Source organism: Doryrhamphus excisus, chromosome 7, assembly GCF_030265055.1.
Source record: "Doryrhamphus excisus isolate RoL2022-K1 chromosome 7, RoL_Dexc_1.0, whole genome shotgun sequence".
NCBI lineage: Eukaryota > Metazoa > Chordata > Actinopteri > Syngnathiformes > Syngnathidae > Doryrhamphus > Doryrhamphus excisus.
In genome coordinates, this window is record NC_080472.1 from 1,184,570 (window position 1) to 1,210,000 (window position 25,431).

Sequence of the window (25,431 nt, forward strand, 5' to 3'; positions counted from 1 at the left end):
GAATTATTTAATATGTAGTAGGTACTTTTATAATCGGTAACTGTTACATTTGTTCACTTCCTGCTTTCCTAATATAGTTTAAGATTTTTTTTTTCTTCATTTTTTTGTCCTAATTTTTTTTTACTATGGTCTAGTATTATGCAAAATATATTAAAATATAAGGCATATGTAGTACTTTAGTATAATTATTTAATATGTAGTAGGTACTTTTATAATCGGTAACTGTTACATTTGTTCACTTCCTGCTTTCCTAATATAGTTTAAGATTTTTTTTTTATTTTTTTCTTCATTCTTTTGTCCTAATTTTTTTTTTACTATGGTCTAGTATTATGCAAAATATATTAAAATATAAGGCATATGTAGTACATTAGTATAATTATTTAATATGTAGTAGGTACTTTTATAATCGGTAACTGTTACATTTGTTCACTTCCTGCTTTCCTAATACAGTTTAAGATTTTTTTAAAAAATTTTTCTTCATTTTTTTTGTCCTAATTTTTTTTTTTTTTTACTTTGGTCTCGTATTATGCAAAATATATTAAAATATAAGGCATATGTAGTACTTTAGTATAATTATTTAATATGTAGTAGGTACTTTTATAATCGGTAACTGTTACATTTGTTCACTTCCTGCTTTCCTAATATAGTTTAAGTTTTTATTTTTTTTATTATTTTGTAGTTTTTAGTTTTATTTATTTTTTGGGTCAATTTAATTGATTTAGCTTTTATTTTTGTAATTTAAGTTTTTTTAATGTATTTTTTATTTTATTCTATTAATTTTTTTTAGTGTGATTTCTTCTCTGACCTTTCTAATGATTTCAAAATATATATATATATACACACACACACACACACACACACACACACATATAGATTCATTAGATTGAATATAGATTCATTAGATTGACATGATTGTCAATTGCCTCGGTTTTTGTTGAACCTTTTGGAAAATAATTCATAACAAAAAAGTGAGATATCGCTGTATTGTTTTGCTTTTCATGCATCAAAATTACACATTCATGTGTCCTGGCCAATTATGCAAATTGTGTCAAACAATGCAATGTTTTATGTATTTTTTGACAAATAAAAAAAAACATAATACTGAATTATTTTAATTTAACTTTTAATTAATTAAATAATATTTTAATTATTTTTATTTAATATTTTATATTGAATAAATAAAATTAAATACATTAAAAATTAAATTAAATTACTTAATTTTTTAAAAAGGTACTGAATCATTGCATTTGAGAGTTTTCTGGGCTTAAAAAATACTTTTTTAAGAATACTATCAACAAGTATTACTATAATAGCATCAATGAGGGCAATTTTATTAGTATTGTCATGTCACTCCACTCTGGGGGGGGAATGGTCCTCGATCCTTTAGTCCACTATCCACAGACCCAAAAGGAAACACAGTCCTACCTGTTTGCTGCCATTGCTGAAGTCTCCCTTTGCTTGGTGTCGAACCAAAGCCGCCTATAAAACATTCTAAGAGTAAACATTCCACATGTAAACATTCCAAACAATTCCAATTTCCAATTCAAGATGGCCGTAGTTACACTTACCGCAAAGTCGTTTCCTTTAGGTTCGATTTCTAAAAAAAAAAAAAAAAGGGTTGTGAGCATGCGGCTTGTTGACCAGCCACATTAGGAGCCACTGATTGCCTGCACCTGCTGGCCCTTTAAGGGTTTGCTTGCAGCAACGACAGCGAATCAGAAGAGGACCTCACGTCAGCTGACCAAGTCATATGACTGCTCCTCATTAGTGTCATTTCATGACATGGCACATATAGATAAACAAACAACGTGCAAACTCCACACAGAGATGGCCGAGGGTGGAATCGAACTCAGGTCTCCTAGCTGTGAGGCCTGTGCTAACCACTTATCCACCGTGCAGCCATATTTTCATCATTACCGTATCAAAAAACCTGTTTACGACCTTCTGAATGTGGGTTTTAACATTATTAAGGAGAGGTGGAATCGAACATGGGTCTCCTAGCTGTGAGGCCTGCGCTAACCACTCGTCCACCGTGCATATTTTCATATTTTCATCATTACATGACATGGCACATATAGACAGACAAACAACGTGCAAACTCCACACAGAGATGGCCGAGGGTGGAATCGAACATGGGTATCCTAGCTGTGAGGCCTGCGCTAACCAATTGTCCACCATGCAGCCATATTTTCATCATTACAGTATCAAAAAAACTGTTTACGACCTTCTGAATGTGGGTTTTAACATTATTAAAGAGAGGTGGAATCGAACATGAGTGTCCAAGCTGTGAGGCCTGCGCAAACCACTCGTCCACTGTGCATATTTTCATATTTTCATCATTACATGACATGGCACATATAGACAAACAAACAACGTGCAAACTCCACACAGAGATGGCCGAGGGTGGAATCGAACGCGGGTCTTCTAGCTGTGAGGCCAGCGCTAACCTCTGGTCCACCGTGCAGCCATATTTTCATCATTACAGTATAAAAAAACTGTTTACGACCTTTTGAATGTGGGTTTTTACATTATTAAGGAGAGGTGGAATCGAACATGGGTCTCCTAGCTGTGAGGCCAGTGCGCTAACCACTCTTCCACCGTGCAGCCATATTTTCATCATTTCAACCTGTTTCTCCCACAGATGAAAACGGTGGAAATGGCGTCAATTCATTATCTGAGAGGGAAACGCTGCCAGGACATACTGAGGTTAGTCAAACTGTTTCTGCATCTCTTTAAACGGTTATTGGCCATCTTGGTGTCGTAACTATGCTTCATACACATGCTGGTTTGTCAGAGAATAAGAAAACGTAGCAGGAGGGACGAGTGTTGGCAACTTAGCGACTTGGTCATTATGTTTAGCAAGTATTCAATCCCGTCTTACGGCAAACTTTTTCTGGTCAAATTTTGTGCTAATACTATAGAATAAAAAAGAAAAATAATAATAATAATAAATAAAATAAAATATAATAAATAAAATTATAAAATTGTATTTTGTGCTAATACTATAAAATAAAAAATAATATTAATATATTATTTTATTATTTATTATTATATGTATTATTATATATAATAATATTATATATTAATAATATTAATAAATAAAATAAAAATATAATACATAAAATAATAACAATAATAAAAAATGAAATAATATTCAAAAATTAAAGTGCTAATAATGGCCAGTGTCAGTATTTTGATGAAGAAAGTGAGAAATTCTATTAAATTTGTATATTTTGTCAGAGTCGGTCATTGCAAATTATTATTATAATCAATTATTATTATTATTATTTATTATTATTAAAATTGCCTTGGTTTTTGTTCATTTTGTTTTTTGTTGAACCTTATGGAAAATAACAAAAACATAACAAATATAACAAAAAAGCTATTATTGTTTTGCTTTTCATGCATCAAAATGACACGTACATGTGTCCTGGCCAATTATGCAAATTGTGGTAAACACTGCAATGTTTCATGTATATTTTGACATGAATAAAAAAACATAAATTCTGAATTATTTTTAATTGAACTTGTAATTAATTAAATAATATTTTAATTATTTTTATATAATTTTGTATTTTATATTTTTTTATTTATTAAATTTAATTTATTACTTAATTTTTTTAAGTTACTGAATTTTTTTTCCGGAGTTTATTTTTTTTCTCAACTTTTTAAGAATACCATAATACCATAATAACAGTCATCATTGAGGGCTATTTTATTGGTATTGTCATGAATTTATGGTGTAACATTCAAGGTCCAAAATGGTGTACTTACAGAATAATAATAATAGCCTTACTGTCACTCTGAGGGGTTTCCTTTGTTTCAGGACTCTGTTCTTGTACAGCATCTGCTCGGGTGGCCTTTTACTGACTCCGCCGCTCTCATTACTGAATCACAAGACCTCTTTGACTCAAAGACCTCTTGTCAGTTCCCTAAAAAGACGACACACACAAAACACACAAACCATTCATGATCAGGATTTTCTCATTTTGTTCCACTTTGATAAGCAAGACGAGTGGGGCTAATAAGTACTTAAGTACAACAACTGCAATCAAGTGATAACTTGCAATGAGTCTCTTCCAGCCCACTCATTTTTGCTTTTTAAGGTTTTTAACATGCACAGAATCTCAATAGGATTCAGATCAGGACTTGGACTAGGTCACTCCAAAGTCTTGGTTCTGGTCGGTTTAGGATCATAGTCCTGCTGTAGAACCCAAGTCGGTTTCAGATGGTCGGACATTCTCCATGGTTCCACAGTAAGTCTTCCATGTCCTGAAGGAGCAAAACAGCCCCAGACCATTACACTACCTCCACCATATTTTACTCTTAGTATTATGATTTTTTTTGGTTACTTTTACTAGACCATTACACTACCAACACAATATTTTACTCTTAGTATTATGGGTTTTTTTGGTTACTTTTACTGGACCGTTACACTACCTCCACCATATTTTACTCTTAGCATTATGGGGTTTTTTTGGTTACTTTTACTGGACCATTACACTACCTCCACCATATTTTACTCTTAGTATTATTTTTTTTTTGGTTACTTTTACTGGACCATTACACTACCTCCACCATATTTTACTCTTAGTATTATGGTTTTTATGGTTACTTTTACTGGACCGTTACACTACCTCCACCATATTTTACTCTTAGCATCATGGTTTTTTTGGGTTATTTTTACTGGACCATTACACTACCACCACCATATTTTACTCTTAGTATTATGTTTATTTTGGTTACTTTTACTGGACCATTACACTACCACCACAATATTTTACTCTTAGTATTATGGGGTTTTTTGGTTACTTTTACTGGACTATTACACTACCTCCACCATATTTTACTCTTAGTATTTTGTTTTTTTTGGTTACTTTAACTGGACCATTACACTACCTCCACCATATTTTACTCTTAGTATTATGGGGTTTTTTGGTTACTTTTACTGGACCATTACACTACCTCCACCATATTTTACTCTTAGTATTATGGTTTTTTTTGGTTACTTTAACTGGACCATTACACTACCACCACCATATTTTACTCAAATATTATGTGGGTTTTTTTGGTTACTTTTACACCAAATGTGGTGTGTTTGAGTCCCAATCGGTTACATCTAAGTGCGCCAAATATAACAAAGCAAACAGTTTTTGTAGTTATAACCGTGGTTTTCTTTTGCATGTTGTTTGTCTTCCAGACTGAGAAGTTACAACCCAACAAGGACACTGTGTTCTTTCGGGATGGCGTGCGGAGGATCGACTTTGTGCTGTCTTACGTGGACGACAAAGACGGAGAGAAGAAACAGGTGACCGTCTAAACCGTCAGCCTGAATTTGACTAGTCAGCATTTCAGTGTGAGACCGATAGTGCCGCTTTTAGCTTTATTGTGCAATCCAGAACGGGAATACAGAATACCACAAATGGGAAGTGATCGTACGGAACAGAATTTTCCATTGGCACAAGTCATCAAATACGACCAAAACACCGAAATTGTGCAGAGAACTTATTTTATTTAATTATATTACAAAAATATTTACATATTTGTTTATTCAGTACATCCACTCTATGCTACGAAAAATATTTTTTCCTTGAGTTTATTCTTGTATATTAATAATTATTATTTATAATTGTATCTAATTTTATATAGTATAATTAAATAATAATTATATTATAATTGTAATTATATATAATAATTATAATAATTAATAATTATGGCTTTTTCTTGTTAGAAAACGTATTTTTATTCTTTTCATATTTTTATAACTTTCTTCTTAAAAATGTTCTGCCCCTAAATTTTATGACTTGATTGCCATATTTTCACTTTATTTTCACTTTGATTAATACTAATATTAATATATTTATTTTTTCTTTAATATTTTTGTCATGTTTCCTTCCATAATATATTCTTTTTCCTCATAATATTACGACGTTAGTCTTTTTCTCGTTTGATTACAACTTTTTTTTTAATATTTGGATGTATTTCTTGGTTAATAATAATGATACTAATATATAATATATACTATATAATATATACTAATGATAATTTAGCAAATATTACAACTTTATTACATGTTTTTTGTTTGTTTCTCATAATATTGCGGCATAAAGCTTTTTATATTTAATGTAAAAATAATAACATTTTATTATATAAATGTAATATAAAGCTTTTTTTAAAATAATAATCCAAAACTAAAAGATAATTTAAGAAATAAAATAGTAAATAAAATAGATATTAAATATTAAAAACAAGAAGCAAAGCAATAAAAGTATAAAAAAATAAATAAAAACCAATTAAAATAAAAAGAAAGAAGTAAAAAACACAGCACCGTACGACTCACTCGGAGTTAAATACTTCGATTCAATGATTATTTGGCTTGTTTTTTTGTCCGTTATTTTATGTTTCAATTGTACTTATTGAAGAAAAAAAACACTTCCTGTTATTATGCCCTTTGTCCTTTAAATTTATTCATTAAAATAAACTTCAAATGTGGTCAGTTGCATTAGCAAAGATGGATGATAATGAAGGAAACGGGAAACCTGGTCAGCCTGTTAAGTTCTGCTCTCATTCCTGCGGTTTTCTGTGTGTGTGTGTGTGTGTGTGTGTGTGTGTGTGTGTGTGTGTGTGTGTGTGTGTTTGTCCTTAGGAGAGGAGGAGGGAGTTTGAAGCCAACCTTGAAAAAGCTGGACTGGAACTGGAGACAGAAGACAAAACTGTAAGAGGGAATCAAACACAGAGCACTTGCACCACCTAGAGGGCAATATATAGCGGTGCAAGATGTTAGTGGGGAAATGTCTTAAAGGGGAGGATCAATGTCAGGGGTCTCAAAGTCAATTTACCTGAAGGTCACTGGAGCTAGGGTCTTGGGCAAGGCTGGACCGCATCAGGTTTTCCAAAAAAATTTAAAAGAAAAACACATTTATTAAAAACATAAAAATATACAAAATTTTTCAGTGCTTTGGTTCCAATTTTCTACAATAAAAGCTCTGATAAAAAATTCCACTGTTCTCAAATATCTTAATTTTTATTTTTCTGCACAAAATAAAATGAAAAATAAATAAATCAAGAATAAAGAAAATCAATCAATCAGTAATAAATAAATATAATAATAATAAAAATAAAAACTTAAGAAACCACATATAGTTGCCGGGTAGACAAATTATGTTTTTATGTATTAAAATGAACAAAGCATTATTAGAGCCCTGTAGACATGACAAAACACGACTATAGTCACATTTATACTCTTTTTATTTACAACATATTGCGCAACTGCAGGGGTCTTGAGACACATGCTAACTCGCAAACTAGAGAGCTAGCGACCTAAACGGTAGCCTTCAAGTTATTTCCTTTAAACTTAAATAGCCAAAAACTTACCACTTCCACACAGATAGGGAGGATAACTATTAACAGTTATTTAACCTTTAACATGAACATTAATCAAACGTAATCATTTTTTTCTGGGTACATGATACCATACAGAAGGGGTCTCAAACACGCGGCCCGCATGCCAAAAGTGGCCCGCAGGACACTAGTTTTGAAAATATATGAAAGTTTAATGTTGATATGGATGCTGTATGGTATCATGTACCCCAGAAAAAAATATTACGTTTTTATTAATGTTCATGTTAAAGGTTAAATAACTGTTAATAGTTATCCTCCCTATCCGTGTGGAAGTGGTAAGTTTTTGGCTATTTAAGTTTAAAGGAAATAACTTGAAGGCTACCGTTTAGGTCGGTAGCTCTCCAGTTTGCGAGTTAGCATGTGTCTCAAGACCCTGCAGTTGCGCAATATGTTGTAAATAAAAAAAGAGTATAAATGTGACTATAGTCGTGTTTTGTCATGTCTACAGGGCTCTAATAATGCTTTGTTCATTTTAATATGAAAAAAATAATTTGTCTACCCGGCAACTATATGTGGTTTCTTAAGTTTTTATTATTATTATTATTATATTTATTTATTACTGATTGATTGATTTTCTTTGTTCTTGATTTATTTATTTTTCATTTTATTTTGTGCAAAAAAATAAAAATTACGATATTTGAGAACAGTGGAATATTTTATCAGAGCTTTTATTGTAGAAAATCAAAACCAAAGCAAAGTTTATTAATTTTTCTGTGTTTAATAAATGCATTTTTTTTTTTTTTTTAAAACCTGATTCAGCCCAGTCTCACCCAGACCCTAGCTCCAGTGGCCCCCCAAGTAAATTGAGTTTGAGACCCCTGGCATACATTAAACTTTCATATCAAGGCGGGGGCCTCAAACTAGTGTCCTGTGCCGCGTGTTTGAGACCCCTGCTCAATGTACTACCAATCTATTTCATAGATGACTGATTTTTTTTAAAAGAATTAATCGTTATTATTCCCTTAATCGCTTATTCTCTTATCTAAACCCGCCTTTAGGACTCCAAAGACCAAAAAACATACTTCCTGAAGATCCACGCTCCGTGGGACGTTCTGGCTACCTACGCCGACGTCTTGAAGATCAAGGTCCCCTTCAAGGCTAGCGATATCCCTCACGGCCAGGATGTTCCTCTGGAATGGCTCTCGCATCCTTTCCGCTTACCCGAACACATCATGCACCCTCAGCCCGATTATTTCACGTATCCCTTCGACAAACGCAAGACTGACTTCTTCCTCATTAACGACAAGGACACCTTTTTCCCGCCTTCCACCAGAAACAGAATCGTGAGTGTTTCTTTAAATGTTCAGTACTTTATACTACGGTTAAAAGAGTACAAAAAATACATTTAAGAATTTTTTTTTTTTTTCAGGTGTTCTACATCTTGGCTCGATGTCCGTACTACAAAGATGGCGGACTAGCTAAAGACAAAACAGGGATTAAGAGACTACTCAGCAACGGGACGTACACAGCAGCGTTCCCGCTTCATGATGTAAGTCATCACACTTGTTTGATGAAAGACAGTCAATACCCCCCCCCCAACCCCCCCCCCGCAATATCCCATCATAACCATCTGCCGTTTGACACCCCTGCACAACCTGAAGCTCCATTGTTCCATTGATGCATCATGTCATGTGTCATCCCATTAGAACAGTCAAGGTTCCATTATTTCTTAGCAGAGAATAAAACTTTCAATGCCCCATGGTTTGGTGCGCTTATGCAAATTCCAAAAGGCGAAATTTTGTGACGTTGAAGGCCTTTAAAGACATTTTTTTGTTCTTAAAATCCTTGGTGGTCTGAGGGGTATTGTTACAGTAATGGACAGACAGTCAAGGAATAAAACTTTCAATGCCCCATGGTTTGGTGCTCTTATGCAAATTCCAAAAGGCGAAATTTTGTGACGTTGAAGGCCTTTAAAGACATTTTTTTGTTCTTAAAATCCTTGGTGGTCTGATGGGTATTGTTACAGTAATGGACAGACAGTCAAGGAATAAAACTTTCAATGCCCCAGGTTTGGTGCTCTCCAAAAACCAAAAAATACATTTTTTTTGTTCTTAAAATCCTTCTCTAATGATGTGGTCTGATAGGTATTGTTACAGTAATGGACAGACAGTCAAGGTGTCATTCTTTTTTAGCAGAGAATAAAACTTTCAATGCCCCATGGTTTGGTGCTCTTATGCAAATTCCAAAAGGCAAAATTTTGTGACGTTTAAGGCCTTTAAAGACATTTTTTTGTTCTTAAAATCCTTGGTGGTCTGATGGGTATTGTTACAGTAATGGACAGACAGTCAAGGAATAAAACTTTCAATGCCCCCGGTTTGGTGCTCTCCAAAAACCAAAAAAGACATTTTTTTTGTTCTTAAAATCCTTCTCTAATGATGTGGTCTGATGGGTATTGTTATAATAATGGTCTGACAGTCATGGTTTCTTTCTTTTTCAGCAGAGAATAAAACTTTCAATGCCCCAATGTTTGGTGCTCAGATGCGAATTCCAAATGGGAAATTTTGTGACGTTGAAGTCCTTTAAAGACATTTTTTTGTTCTTAAAATCCTTGGTGGTCTGATGGGTATTGTTACAGTAATGGACAGACAGTCAAGGAATAAAACTTTCAATGCCCCCGGTTTGGTGCTCTCCAAAAACCAAAAAAGACATTTTTTTTGTTCTTAAAATCCTTCTCTAATGATGTGGTCTGATGGGTATTGTTATAATAATGGTCTGACAGTCATGGTTTCTTTCTTTTTCAGCAGAGAATAAAACTTTCAATGCCCCATGTTTGGTTCCTCTCATGCGAATTCCAACTAGGAAATTTTGTGACGTTGAAGTCCTTTAAAGACATGTTTTTTGTTCTTAAAATCCTTCTGTAATGATGTGGTCTGATGGGTATTGTTACAGTAATGGACAGACAGTCAAGGAATAAAACTTTCAATGCCCCGATGTTTGGTGCTCTCATGCGAATATTCCAAATGGGAAATTTTGTGACATTGAAGTCCTTTAAAGACATATTTTTTGTTCTTAAAATCCTTCTCTAATGATGTGGTCTGATGGGTATTGTTACAGTAATGGACAGACAGTCAAGGAATAAAACTTTCAATGCCCCATGTTTGGTGCTCTCCAAAAACCAAAAAAGAAATTTTTTTTGTTCTTAAAATCCTTCTCTAATGATGTGGTCTGATGGGTATTGTTACAGTAATGGTCCGACAGTCAAGGTTTCTTTCTTTCTCAGCAGAGAATAAAACTTTCAATGCCCCAATGTTTGGTGCTCAGATGCGAATTCCAAATGGGAAATTTTGTGACGTTGAAGTCCTTTAAAGACATTTTTTTGTTCTTAAAATCCTTGGTGGTCTGATGGGTATTGTTACAGTAATGGACAGACAGTCAAGGAATAAAACTTTCAATGCCCCCGGTTTGGTGCTCTCCAAAAACCAAAAAAGAAATTTTTTTTGTTCTTAAAATCCTTCTCTAATGATGTGGTCTGATGGGTATTGTTATAATAATGGTCTGACAGTCATGGTTTCTTTCTTTTTCAGCAGAGAATAAAACTTTCAATGCCCCATGTTTGGTTCCTCTCATGCGAATTCCAACTAGGAAATTTTGTGACGTTGAAGTCCTTTAAAGACATGTTTTTTGTTCTTAAAATCCTTCTGTAATGATGTGGTCTGATGGGTATTGTTACAGTAATGGACAGACAGTCAAGGAATAAAACTTTCAATGCCCCGATGTTTGGTGCTCTCATGCGAATATTCCAAATGGGAAATTTTGTGACATTGAAGTCCTTTAAAGACATATTTTTTGTTCTTAAAATCCTTCTCTAATGATGTGGTCTGATGGGTATTGTTACAGTAATGGACAGACAGTCAAGGAATAAAACTTTCAATGCCCCATGTTTGGTGCTCTCCAAAAACCAAAAAAGAAATTTTTTTTGTTCTTAAAATCCTTCTCTAATGATGTGGTCTGATGGGTATTGTTACAGTAATGGTCCGACAGTCAAGGTTTCTTTCTTTCTCAGCAGAGAATAAAACTTTCAATGCCCCAATGTTTGGTGCTCAGATGCGAATTCCAAATGGGAAATTTTGTGACGTTGAAGTCCTTTAAAGACATTTTTTTTGTTCTTAAAATCCTTCTCTAATGATGTGGTCTGATGGGTATTGTTACAGTCAAGGAATAAAACTTTCAATGCCCCAGGTTTGGTGCTCTCGTGCAAATTTTGGAGAAAAAAAAAAGGAGAAATTTTGTGATGTTGAAGGCTTTTGAAGACATTTTTTTTGTTCTTAAAATTTTGGGTTGAAGATGGTCCGACAGCTAAGGTTCCATTCTTTCTCAGCAGAGAATAAAACTTTCAATGCCCCGTGTTTGGTGCGTTGAAGTCCTTTAAAGACAATTTTTGGTCTTAAAATCCTTCTCTAATGATGTGGTCTGATGGGTATTGTTATAGTAATGGTCCGACAGTCAAGGTTTCTTTCTTTTTCAGCAGAGAATAAAACTTTCAATGCCCCAATGTTTGGTGCTCTCATGCGAATTCGAAATAGGAAATTTTGTGACATTGAAGTCCTTTAAAGACATTTTTTTTGTTCTTAAAATCCTTCTCTCGTGATGTGGTCTGATGGGTATTGTTACAGTAATGGACAGACAGTCAAGGAATAAAACTTTCAATGTGCCAGGTTTGGTGCTCTTATACAAATTCCAAAGGAGAAATTTTGTGATGTTGAAGTCCTTTAAAGACATATGTTTTTGTTCTTAAAATCCTTCTCTAATGATGTGGTCTGATGGGTATTGTTATAGTAATGGACAGACAGTCAAGGAATACAACTTTCAATGCCCCAGGTTTGGTGCTCTCCAAAAACCAAAAAATAAATTTTTTTTGTTCTTAAAATCCTTCTCTAATGATGTGGTCTGATGGGTATTGTTATAGTAATGGTCTGACAGTCATGGTTTCTTTCTTTTTCAGCAGAGAATAAAACTTTCAATGCACCAATGTTTGGTGCTCTCATGCGAATTCGAAATAGGAAATTTTGTGACATTGAAGTCCTTTAAAGACATTTTTTTTGTTCTTAAAATCCTTCTCTAATGATGTGGTCTGATGGGTATTGTTACAGTCAAGGAATAAAACTTTCAATGCCCCAGGTTTGGTGCTCTCGTGCAAATTTTGGAGAAAAAAAAAGGAGAAATTTTGTGATGTTGAAGGCTTTTGAAGACATTTTTTTTTGTTCTTAAAATTTTTGGTTGAAGATGGTCCGACAGCTAAGGTTCCATTCTTTCTCAGCAGAGAATAAAACTTTCAATGTCCCGTGTTTGGTGCGTTGAAGTCCTTTAAAGACAATTTTTGGTCTTAAAATCCTTCTCTAATGATGTGGTCTGATGGGTATTGTTATAGTAATGGTCCGACAGTCAAGGTTTCTTTCTTTTTCAGCAGAGAATAAAACTTTCAATGCCCCATGGTTTGGTGCTCTTATGTGAATTCCAAAAGGCGAAATTTTGTGACGTTGAAGGCCTTTGAAGACATATTTTTTGTTCTTAACATCCTTCTCTCATGATGTGGTCTGATGGGTATTGTTACAGTAATGGACAGACAGTCAAGGAATAAAACTTTCAATGCCCCAGGTTTGGTGCTCTCCAAAAAACAAAAAAGACATTTTTTTGTTCTTAAAATCCTTCTCTAATGATGTGGTCTGATGGGTATTGTTATAGTAATGGACAGACAGTCAAGGTTTCATTCTTTTTCAGCAGAGAATAAAACTTTCAATGCCCCATGGTTTGGTGCTCTTATGCAAATTCCAAAAGGCGAAATTTTGTGACGTTGAAGGCCTTTAAAGACATTTTTTTGTTCTTAAAATCCTTCTCTAATGATGTGGTCTGATGGGTATTGTTACAGTAATGGACAGACAGTCAAGGAATAAAACTTTCAATGTGCCAGGTTTGGTGCTCTTATACAAATTCCAAAGGAGAAATTTTGTGATGTTGAAGTCCTTTAGAGACATATGTTTTTGTTCTTACAATCCTTCTCTAATGATGTGGTCTGATGGGTATTGTTATAGTAATGGACAGACAGTCAAGGAATAAAACTTTCAATGCCCCAGGTTTGGTGCTCTCCAAAAACCAAAAAATAATTTTTTTTTGTTCTTAAAATCCTTCTCTAATGATGTGGTCTGATGGGTATTGTTATAGTAATGGTCCGACAGTCAAGGTTTCTTTCTTTTTCAGCAGAGAATAAAACTTTCAATGCACCAATGTTTGGTGCTCTCATGCGAATTCGAAATAGGAAATTTTGTGACATTGAAGTCCTTTAAAGACATTTTTTTTGTTCTTAAAATCCTTCTCTAATGATGTGGTCTGATGTGTATTGTTACAGTCAAGGAATAAAACTTTCAATGCCCCAGGTTTGGTGCTCTCATGCAAATTTTGGAGAAAAAAAAAGGAGAAATTTTGTGATGTTGAAGGCTTTTGAAGACATTTTTTTTTGTTCTTATTGGTGTTGAGAAGCAGGACTTTTTTTTTGGTATTTATTGCGCATCCCAAACGGGAATCCTTTTTCAACTTCCTGTCCTCTTCCTTTCAGTGTCGTTACTGGAAGAGGGCAAGAGACGCCGAATGTGAGAGCGAGCGCTACAACCTGTACAAGCACTGGGCAAGGTTTCTGTGCTTTTACAAAGAACAGCCGCTTAACCTCATCAGGTGGGACACCTTTTTTGTTTTTTTCGGAATGTTGTTTATTATTGAAGTAGAATCCAGACTAAGTCACATGCTATTCCAGGAAGTACTACGGGGAAAAAATCGGCATCTACTTTGCGTGGCTGGGCTTCTACACCGAGATGTTGTTCTTTGCAGCCGTCATGGGTTTCATATGTTTCACCTACGGGGTGCTAAGCTACGACGACAACATATCCAGGTTGGTGTTTCAGTCATGCCGTTTGTTTATGTTGACGCTACGACTGGATTTTTCCGGCTTTTTCCTCACAGCAAGGAGATCTGTGACCGTAACATTGGAGGTAGCATCGTCATGTGCCCGTTATGCGACAAAAAGTGCTCTTTCTGGAAGCTCAACTCCACATGCCTCTCATCCTGGGTAACGGAATTCCCATTTGAGTACCGTATTTTCCGGACTGTAAGTCGCACAAGGACAAAAATGCATAAATTAGACATACATAAAAAAAAACATACATAAGTCGCACTGGAGTATAAGTCGCATTTTTTGCGGGGAATTTATTTGATAAACTACTTAAGCGAAACAGACATTACGTCCTCTTGGAAGGCAAGTTCTAAGAATAATAAAATAATAAAGAACAGGCTGAATAGGTGTAAGATATGCTAACACAATGGTTATTCAGCTAAAGGCCAAAAATGCATAATTAGGTAGGAAAAAACATACATAAGTAGCACTGGAGTAAAAGTCGCATTTTTTGTGGGTAATTTATTTTACAAACTACTTGTATTATTTTTTATTATTATTTATTTTATTATTTTATCATTTTAATTATTTTATATTTTATTATTTTATTATTTTATTATTTTATTATTTTATTATTTTTATTATTTTATTATTTTATTATTATTTATTTTTTATTATTTATTTTTTATTTTATTTTATTTTATTTTTTTCATTCATTCATTTTCTACCACTTATCCTCACAAGGGTAAATTATTATTTATTATTTATTATTTATTATTTATTATTTATTATTTATTATTTATTATTTATTATTTATTATTTATTATTTATTATTTATTATTTATTATTTATTATTTATTATTTATTATTTATTATTTATTATTTAACCAAAACAGACAATACGTCGTCTTGGAAGGCAAGTTATAATAATAAAAGAATAGCGTTGCATTTTTTGTGGGTAATTTATTTTACAAACTACTTATTATTATTTTATAGTTGTATCATTATTAATTAATCAATTAATTAATTAATTTAATTATTTGTTTGTTATTTATTATTATTATTATTATTTATTACTTAACCAAAACAGACAATACGTCGTCTTGGAAGGCAAGTTATAATATTAAAAGAATAGCGTTGCATTTTTTGTGGGCAATTTATTTTACAAACTACGTATTATTATTTTATAGTTTAATTATTATTAATTAATTAATTAATTTTATTATTTGTTTGTTATTTATTATTATTTATTATTATTATTATTTATTACTTAACCAAAACAGACATTATGTTGGAAGGCAAGTTATCATAATAAAGGAATAGCGTTGCATTTTTTGTGGGTAATTTATTTTAATTTAGTTTTATTATTATTATTATTAATTAAATAATTAACTAATTTAATTATTTGTTTGTTATTTATTATTCTAAATATTATTATTTATTATTATAATTTATTACTTACTTTATTTATCACTTTACTTATTATTTATTACTTAATTACAAAACAGGCATTACGTCATATTGGAAGGCAAGTTATAATAATAAAAGAATATAGAACAGGCTGAATATGCTAACGCTATGGTTATTCAGCTACGCAAAAAATAAACATGAACAGAAAAAGTGTCCAGTGTTTTTATTTTTAAGTCATTTATAAGTCGCTCTGGAGTATAAGTCGCAGGAACAGCCAACCTATGAAAAAAAGTGCGATTTATCGTCCGGAAAATACGGTATTTCTATTTCACATTTCGATTAAATGTGCAAATTAGCAATATTCCACCTAATTTATTCAATTTTTTTTTTTTGGTGTTTTTCTCTTCCAGCAATCCCATCTTTTCGACAATGAGGGGACCGTGTTCTTTGCCATATTCATGGGGATTTGGGGTGAGTGACAAGCTGTCATCGAATTGTCATCGAACGACCGTGATCTGTGATGCTATCGCTCCTCGCCAGTTCCATATAATAACCGCCGCCTTTTAGAAACAAAATCAATATACAAAGCCACCAAAACAACCTAATTATGCATTCAAAATTCAGCATTCAATCCTTAAAAGTAAACACAAATATAAGGCATTCAGAAGATGCATTCAAAGATGATGTGTAATATTCTAAACTGGTCGCTAGGTGTCACTAAAGCACCACACTTGTTTCACCGAAACAATAAAAATGAATAAAAATTAATACAATAGTCTCACTCTCTGAGATAAAACTCAATTCTGAACCTCTGACATCACTTCCTGTCCGCCACTCATTCTGCTCCTCCATCCTGGGACCACATTTACAGCAACACACATGAGCACAAGTCCTATTTATGTCTTATATGTTTTGTTATGGGCTGCACGGTGGTGTAGTGGTCGGCACGCAGGCCTCGCAGCTAGGAGACCCGAGTTCAATTCCACTCTCGGCTAAACATGCTAGGTTAATTAGCGACTCCAAATTGTCCATAAGTATGAATGTGAGTGTGAATGGTTGTTTGTCTATATGTGCCCTGTGATTGGCTGGCTCGCCCGAAGACAGCTGGGATAGGCTCCAGCATCCCCGCGACCCTCGTGAGGAAAAAGCGGTAGAAAATGAATGAATTAATGTTTTGTTATGGGCTGCACGGTGGTCGAGTGGTTGGCACGCAGGCCTCACAGCTAGGAGACCCGTGTTCAATTCCATCCTCGGCTAAACATGCTAGGTTAATTAGCGACTCCAAATTGTCCATAGGTATGAATGTGAGTGTGAATGGTTGTTTGTCTATATGTGCCCTGTGATTGGCTGGCCACCAGTCCAGGGTGTACCCCGCCTCTCACCCAAAGACAGCTGGGATAGGCTCCAGCATCCCCGCGACCCTCGTGAGGAAAAAGCGGTAGAAAATGAATGAATGTTTTGTTATGGGCTGCACGGTGTTGGAGTGGTTGTGACGAATACCTCACAGCTAGGAGACCCGAGTTCAATTCCACACTCGGCTAAACATGCTAGGTTAATTAGCGACTCCAAATTGTCCATAAGTATGAATGTGAGTGTGAATGGTTGTTTGTCTATATGTGCCCTGTGATTGGCTGGCTCGCCCGAAGACAACTGTTTTGTTATTATGTGTACAGTAACTCTCTTCTTGGAGTTCTGGAAGCGGCGTCAGGCCCGGCTGGAGTACGAGTGGGACCTGGTGGACTTTGAAGAGGAACAGCAACAGCTTCAAATCCGGCCCGAGTTTGAAATCCGATGCACCAACAGGAGACTCAACAAGATCACTCAGGTGAACAAGCCTTCAAGTTATTTCCTTTAAACTTAAATAGCCAAAAATTTACCACTTCCACACGTATAGGGAGGATAACTATTAACAGTTATTTAACCTTTAACATGAACATTAATAAAAACGTAATCATTTTTCTGGGTACATGATACCATACAGCATCCATATCAAACTTAAACTTTCATATCAAGGCGGGGGCCTCAAAGTAGTGTCCTGCGGGCCACATTTGGCACGCGGGCCGCGTGTTTGAGACCCCTGGTCTAGAGGAATCTAATAATGTTAAAAAATGTATTTAGACAGGTTTTCAATGCTCAAAATATGTATATGTAGTAGACATTTTACTTGACAGCGTACTTCCTGCGGTGGATACTTTTACTTTATACTTCATAATCATTCATTCATTTTCTACCGATTATTCTCACGAGGGTCACGGGGGTTGCTGGAGCCTATCCCAGCTGTCTTTGGGGCGAGAGGCGGGGTACACTCTGGACTGGTCGCCAGCCAATCACAGGGCACATATAGACAAACAACCATTCACACTCATAAATTCATACCTATGGAAAATTTGGAGTCGCGTATTAACCTAGCATGTTTTTTTTGGAATGTGGGAGGAAACCGGAGTACCCGGAGAAAACCCACGCATGGAGAACATGACTGTGGGATTGAACTCTGAGGTCTGCGCGCTAACCACTCGACCACCGTGCAGCCCCGTTTAAAGTAACTTTAAATATTAATTTATCCCTTTTAGTTATCATTTATATGTACTGCATATACATAACTGTACTGCAATTGTCTACTGCATATACATTCATAATATTAAAACTATAAAAACATGTTTTGTATGAACATGTTAGGCTTTCTATAACAGATTAATTTGATTTACATTATTTTTTTATGAGAAAAATGGAGTCAGATAGCGTTTTTTTTTGGTTAGAATACATTAATGATGTTAACCAAGGTTCCACTGTAAAATAACAATAATTCATCTTCCAGGAAATGGAACCGTATCTCCCTATCACCAGCAAGTGTGCCCGCTTCTGCCTTTCTGGAACCACAGTCATCTTCTGGGTATCTGGACCGTTAAAACTGGACCACGCCTGATCTTGTACTTCTAATAGTACGCCGTGTTTTTTTTTACCCGATACAGATCTCTCTGATTCTGGCCTGTATTATCGGCGTCATCGCGTACCGACTGGCCGTGTATGCCGCCTTTGCCAGTATCATCAAGGACCCCATGAGGAAGATCCAGGTGGTGGGCAGGTTCATCACGCCACAACTGGCCACTTCTGTGACTGCTTCCTGTATCAACTTTGTCATCATCATGATCCTCAACTTCTTCTACGAGAGGGTGGCGGTCTGGATCACAGATATGGGTAAATTGATCTTACGGCTATTTTGTTATTCAAACGCGCTCATCTCTAGATGTGTTCTACGTTCAGAGATCCCAAAGACCCATTTGGAGTACGAGAACCGGCTCACCATGAAGATGTTCCTCTTCCAGTTTGTCAACTATTACTCCTCCTGCTTCTATGTCGCATTCTTCAAGGGAAAATTTGTGGGTTTCCCTGGTGAATATTCATATATGTTTGGAAAGTGGAGCAAACTGAGGAACGAAGAGGTGGGTGTCTCCCGGTTCTCAATCGCAACTCATTGTACAGATGAACCGCTAAAGTAAGGGTGTCCAAAATGGCCGCAAAAATTTTTGGCAGCAAAAATTTTTGGCAGCAAAAAATTAGAAAACAGAGCAAAAAGTCACATATAAATCAAACAACAAAACTGTTCATACAGTGGTACTTTGGTTAAGGTCCGACTCAAAGCAAAACAGACTCTAACCAAAGAAAATCAAATTCATTCCAGAAAATATTAATAGCAAACATTTTTGGCAGCAAAAATTTTTGGCAGCAAAAAGTCACATATAAATCAAACAACACACTGTTCATACAGTGGTACTTTGGTTAAGGTCCGACTCAAAGCAAAACGGACTCTAACCAAAGAAAATCAAATTAATTCCAGAAAATATTGACAGCAAAAATACATACAAAATTTTTGGCAGCAAAAATACATACAAAATTTTTGGCAGCAAAAATTTTTGGCAGCAAAAATTGGAAAACAGCAAAAGGTCACATATAAATCAAACATGTTCATACAGTGGTACTTTGGTTAAGGTCCGACTCAAAGCAAAACGGACTCTAACCAAAGAAAATCAAATTAATTCCAGAAAATATTGACAGCAAAAAATTTTGACAGCAAAGATTTTTGGCAGCAAAAATTTTTGGCAGCAAAAATTTTTGACAGCAAAAATTTTTGGCAGCAAAAATTGGAAAACAGTAAAAAGTCACATATAAATCAAAAAACAAAACTGTACATACAGTGGTACTTTGTTTAAGGTCTGACTCAAAGCAAAACGGACTCTAACCAAAGAAAATCAAATTAATTCCAGAAAATATTGACAGCAAAGATTTTTGGCAGCAAAAATTTTTGACAGCGAAAATCTTTGAAAATCTTTGGCAGCAAAAATTTCTGGCAGCAAAAATTTTTGGCAGCAAAAATTTCTGGCAGCAAAAATTGGAAAACAGCAAAAAGTCACATATAAATAAAACAACAAAACTGTTTATACAGTGGTACTTTGGTTAAGGTCCGATTCAAAGCAAAACGGACTCTAACCAAAGAAAATCAAAAATAATTCCAGAAAATATTGACAGCAAAAATACATACAAAATTTTTGGCAGCAAAAATACATACAAAATTTTTGGCAGCAAAAATTTTTGGCAGCAAAAATTGGAAAACAGCAAAAAGTCACATATAAATCAAACATGTTCATACAGTGGTACTTTGGTTAAGGTCCGACTCAAAGCAAAACGGACTCTAACCAAAGAAAATCAAATTAAATACAGCAAAAATTGGAAAACAGCAAAAAGTCACATATAAATCAAACAACAAAACTGTTCATACAGTGGTACTTTGGATAAGGTCCGACTCAAAGCAAAACGGACTCTAACCAAAGAAAATCAAATTAATTCCAGAAAATATTGACAGCAAAAATTTTTGGCAGCAAAAATTTTTGACAGCAAAGATTTTTGGCAGCAAAAATACATACAAAATTTTTGGCAGCAAAAATTGGAAAACAGCAAAAAGTCACATATAAATCAAACATGTTCATACAGTGGTACTTTGGTTAAGGTCCGACTCAAAGCAAAACGGACTCTAACCAAAGAAAATCAAATTAATTCCAGAAAATATTAACAGCAAAAAATTTTGGCAGCAAAAATTTTTGGCAGCAAAAATTGGAAAACAGCAAAAACTCACATATAAATCAAACAACAAAACTGTTCATACAGTGGTACTTTGGTTAAGGTTCGACTCAAAGCAAAACGGACTCTAACCAAAGAAAATCAAATTAATTCCAGAAAATATTAACACAAAGCACATTTTACAGACAGTAATTGTAGTTTTACTTGCAGAAAATACACACATATTTTTGTTGTTATTGGAAAATAGCATCCGCGGCCCACAATGCATTGCGTTTCACTAAGGATTATGCCACCGGAATCAAACAGCAGTAGTGAAAATCCAATTAAAATACTGTAATGGAACTTTTTACCATTCTAGTGTGACCCTGGAGGCTGTCTGATTGAGCTGACCACTCAGCTGGTGATTGTCATGGCAGGAAAACAACTATGGGGAAACATCCAGGAAGCCCTGCTGCCGTAAGTATGAATTGGATTTACATGATTTTTGGTGCGAAAAATCAACTTGGTTTGTGTCCGTTTTGGTTAGAGTCCCAATTAATGACGCTAACCAAGGTTCCCTTTTATTTTACAATACAGGATTGTTAACATTTTTGACTTTTTCTCTCGCCCGAAGACAGCTGGGATAGGCTCCAGCACCCCCCCCCCCCCGCGACCCTCGTGAAAATGAATAAATGAATGAATTGGATTTACATGATTTCTTGTGCGAAAAATCAACTTGGTTTGTGTCGTTTTGGTTAGAGTCCCAATTAATGACACTAACCAAGGCTCCCTTTTATTTTACAATACAGGATTACATGTTGCAATTTCGTTTTCATAGACACAAAGGCTTCCATTTCTGATTTATATGTGTTTCGAATAGTTTACTGTATTGAAATTGTAAAAGTATAAAAATATGTTTTTGTTAACATTTTTGATTTTTTGGAACGAATGAATTGGATTTACATGATTTCTTGTGCGAAAAATCAATTTGGTTTGTGTCCGTTTTGGTTAAAGTTTTCTCGCTATGTTGACTTTGATTGGATTTGGAAGCGTGATTCAGCACATAAATATGTTAATACTGACAGCTCTCTGTAGCAGAATCCAGAAACTATGCATTGAAAATAATAATAATAATAATAATAATAACTCTAATAGACGGCTCTAAAGCAGTGGCGGCAAACAGCTGGTTTGTTGACATTTTTTGACTTTTTGGAACAAATTAATTGGATTTACATGATTTCTTGTGCGAAAAATCAATTTGTTTTGGGTCCGTTTTGGTTAGAGTCCCAATTAATGACGCTAACCAAGGTTCCCTTGTATTTTACAATACAGGATTACATGTTGGAATTTGGTTTTCATAGACACAAAGGCTTCCATTTCTGATTTATATGTGTTTTGAATAGTTTGCTGTATTGAAATTGTAAAAGTATAAAAACTTGTTTTTGTTAGCATTTTTTACTTTATAGAACGAATTAATTGGATTTACATGATTTCTTGTGCGGAAAAATCAACTTGGTTTGTGTCGTTTTGCTTAGAGTCCCAATTAATGACGCTAACCAAGGTTCCCTTTTAATTTAAAATACAGGATTGTTAACATTTTTGACTTTTTCTCTCGCCCGAAGACAGCTGGGATAGGCTCCAGCACCCCCCCCCCCCCCTCCCTGCGACCCTCGTAAGGATACGCGGTAGAAAATGAATGAATGAATGAATTGGATTTACATGATTTCTTGTGCGAAAAATCTATTTGGTTTGTGTCCGTTTTGGTTAGAGTCCCAATTAATGACGCTAACCAAGGTTCTCTTGGTTTTTTTACGGGATTACATGTTGCAATTTCGTTTTCATGGACACAAAGGATTCAATTTCTGATTCATATGTGTTTAGAATAGTTTACTGTCTTAAAATTGTAAAATTGTAAAAGTTTTTTGTTAACATTTTTGACTTTTTGGAATGAATGAGCTCTCGCCCGAAGACAGCTGGGATAGGCTCCAGCACCCCCTGCGACCCTCGTAAGGATAAGCGGTAGAAAATAAATGAATGAATAAATTGGATTTACATGATTTCTTGTGCGAAAAATCAATTTGGTTTGTGTCCGTTTTGGTTAGAGTCCCAATTAATGACGCTAACCAAGGTTCTCTTGTTTTTTTAACTTGATTACATGTTGCAATTTCGTTTTTTCGTTTCTGATTGTGTTGCCTCAAGATGTCACCTGACGCCTTCATGACCTTCCTATCAGGTTGATGCGAAACTGGTGGAGTAGCCGAAGAGGACGCCACCATCCTGAGAATCATTACAGCCGCTGGGAGCAGGACCACGTCCTGCAGAACTTCAGCCAGCTTGGATTGTTCTACGAGTACTTGGAGATGGGTAACGATCCTCGAATACTTTTTAAGCTCAGCTTTGATTAATTATTATTAATTTTTTTTTTTTTTGCTTTACATTCTCAGTCGTCCAGTTTGGCTTCATCACGTTGTTTGTGGCCTCGTTTCCTTTGGCTCCTGTCCTCGCTCTTTTCAACAATATTCTGGAGATTCGGGTGGACGCTTGGAAGTTCACCACGCAGTTCAGACGACCCGTTGCATCCAAGGCTCGAAACATCGGCGCATGGCAGGAGATTCTCAACGCAGTCGCCATATTGTCTGTGGTTACCAATGTGAGTCAACACAAAAAGAATTACTTTTTTTTTTGTCTTTTTGCAAACCTGCTCACGTTGATTCCAGGCCTTCATCATGGCGTTCACCTCGGACATGATCCCCCGTTTGGTCTACCTCTATGCGTACAGTAAAGAGGCCTCCATGAGGGGCTACGTGAACAACAGCTTGTCGGTATACAACATCTCGCAGATCCCTGAACACAACATGCCAGAAGAGCAAGCCAGCTGGTTTGATAATTCAACCGCCAACTGCAGGTAATCATATCTAAGCATATATTTCATGTTTTATAATAATTCATTGAGGCAGTGGTGTGCAAAGTGAGGCTCCCGGGATATTTTGCAGCCCAAGACATATTACAAATATATAATAAATTTTAAAAAAACGGCAAAAAAAGCAGTAATTTTACCAGAATAAATACAAAATATGAAGAGAAAAATGTCATAAAGCTTGCAAAAAAGTCATAATATTACAATAATAAAGTTAAAATATTACTACAATAAAGTTATAATATTGCAAGGAAAAAATATAAAAAAGGAAGTTTTAATTTAAATAAGTTTAATTCAAAATAGTATACATCAAAAAAAATGTAATGTCTAAAAATGTATATTAACCAAATAACAACAAAAACACAGCAAAAGTGGAAAAATCTGCAGATATTTTACTTTATTTTTATAGATTAACATTGTAATATTATGTGGAAAATAATGAACATCATTTTATAGCATACAGTTGAAATATTAATGAAAAAAATGTATTTTGAGGGAAAAAAACATATAAGGAAATTCAAATTTCTGGAAAATTAGGTTCAGGAAATAATAATAGTAATAATAATAATAGGACATATTTTTCAAGGTGTTATTATTATTATAATATTATTATTAATTAATTTATTTTTTTTTTTAAATTACACAGTGGAAAAAGTTATAATATTCTGAGAATAAAGTCAAAATATTATGGGAATAAAGTCATAATCACAAGAAGATAATTCACTTAACAAAAATTGTAAAAGCATTTGTAATTTTATGAGAATAAGGTCTAAATATTTTGGGGAAAAAAGTAGCAATATTATGAAAAAAATCAGAAAATAATTTAATTTTACTAGCATAGAGTTGAAATATTAATGAAAAAATTGTATTATGATGCCTTTAATTTTTAAAGGCGTTGTAATATTATTATAAATTAAGTTATATTTTTTTGAAAATAACACAATGGAAAACAAATTTAATATTCTGAGAATAAAGTCAAAATATTATAGGAATAAAGTCATTATCACAAATTTTAAAAATTGTAAAGGCATTTGTAATTTTATGAGAATAAAGTCAAAATATTTTGGGGGAAAAAGTAGTAATATTATGAAAAAAATCAGAAAATAAAAATGTAATTTTACTAGCATAGAGTTGAAATATTAATGAAAAAATTGTATTATGAGGGGAAAAAACATATAAGGAAATTGTCATTTCTGGAAAATTAGGTTCAGGAAGTTGACATATTTTTCAAAAAAATGTAAAGGTGTTGTAATATTATTATTAATTAAGTTATAATTTTTTGAAAATGACATTAAAATTAGAAAATTTATAATATTATGAGAATAAAGTCTAAATATTATGGGAATAAAGTCATTATCACAAATTTTAAAAATTGTAAAGGCATTTGTAATTTTATGAGAATAAAGTCAAAATATTTTTGGGGAAAAAGTAGTAATATTATGAAAAAAATCAGAAAATAAAAATGTAATTTTACTAGCATAGAGTTGAAATATTAATGAAAAAAATTGTATTATGAGGGGAAAAAACATATAAGGAAATTGTCATTTCTGGAAAATTAGGTTCAGGAAGTTGACATATTTTTCAAAAAAATTTAAAGGTGTTGTAATATTATTATTAATTAAGTTATATTTTTTTGAAAATTACACAATGGAAAAAAAATAAAATAAAAAAATAAAATAAAATTAAAGTCAAAATATTATGGGAATAAAGTCATAATCACAAATTTAAAAAATTGTAAAGGCATTTGTAATTTTATGAGAATAAAATAAAA

General features: G+C 33.9%; 1 protein-coding gene across 2 annotated transcripts in view; it reads left to right on the forward strand.

The window, feature by feature from the left end:
• ano5b (anoctamin 5b) overlaps positions 1 to 25,431 on the forward strand; it is a 44,712-nt gene that overhangs the window by 17,398 nt on the left and 1,883 nt on the right. For both annotated transcript variants that reach the window (XM_058077245.1, XM_058077246.1), the window contains 17 exons: positions 2,642 to 2,706; positions 5,201 to 5,308; positions 6,647 to 6,715; positions 8,400 to 8,684; positions 8,771 to 8,890; positions 13,952 to 14,067; positions 14,147 to 14,281; positions 14,353 to 14,458; positions 16,102 to 16,162; positions 17,365 to 17,516; positions 18,507 to 18,581; positions 18,661 to 18,886; positions 18,953 to 19,131; positions 21,123 to 21,220; positions 22,977 to 23,107; positions 23,188 to 23,393; positions 23,461 to 23,648. In XM_058077245.1, the coding sequence (XP_057933228.1) occupies positions 2,642 to 2,706; positions 5,201 to 5,308; positions 6,647 to 6,715; positions 8,400 to 8,684; positions 8,771 to 8,890; positions 13,952 to 14,067; positions 14,147 to 14,281; positions 14,353 to 14,458; positions 16,102 to 16,162; positions 17,365 to 17,516; positions 18,507 to 18,581; positions 18,661 to 18,886; positions 18,953 to 19,131; positions 21,123 to 21,220; positions 22,977 to 23,107; positions 23,188 to 23,393; positions 23,461 to 23,648 (2,320 nt within the window). The remainder of the gene's footprint in view (positions 1 to 2,641; positions 2,707 to 5,200; positions 5,309 to 6,646; positions 6,716 to 8,399; positions 8,685 to 8,770; positions 8,891 to 13,951; positions 14,068 to 14,146; positions 14,282 to 14,352; positions 14,459 to 16,101; positions 16,163 to 17,364; positions 17,517 to 18,506; positions 18,582 to 18,660; positions 18,887 to 18,952; positions 19,132 to 21,122; positions 21,221 to 22,976; positions 23,108 to 23,187; positions 23,394 to 23,460; positions 23,649 to 25,431) is intronic.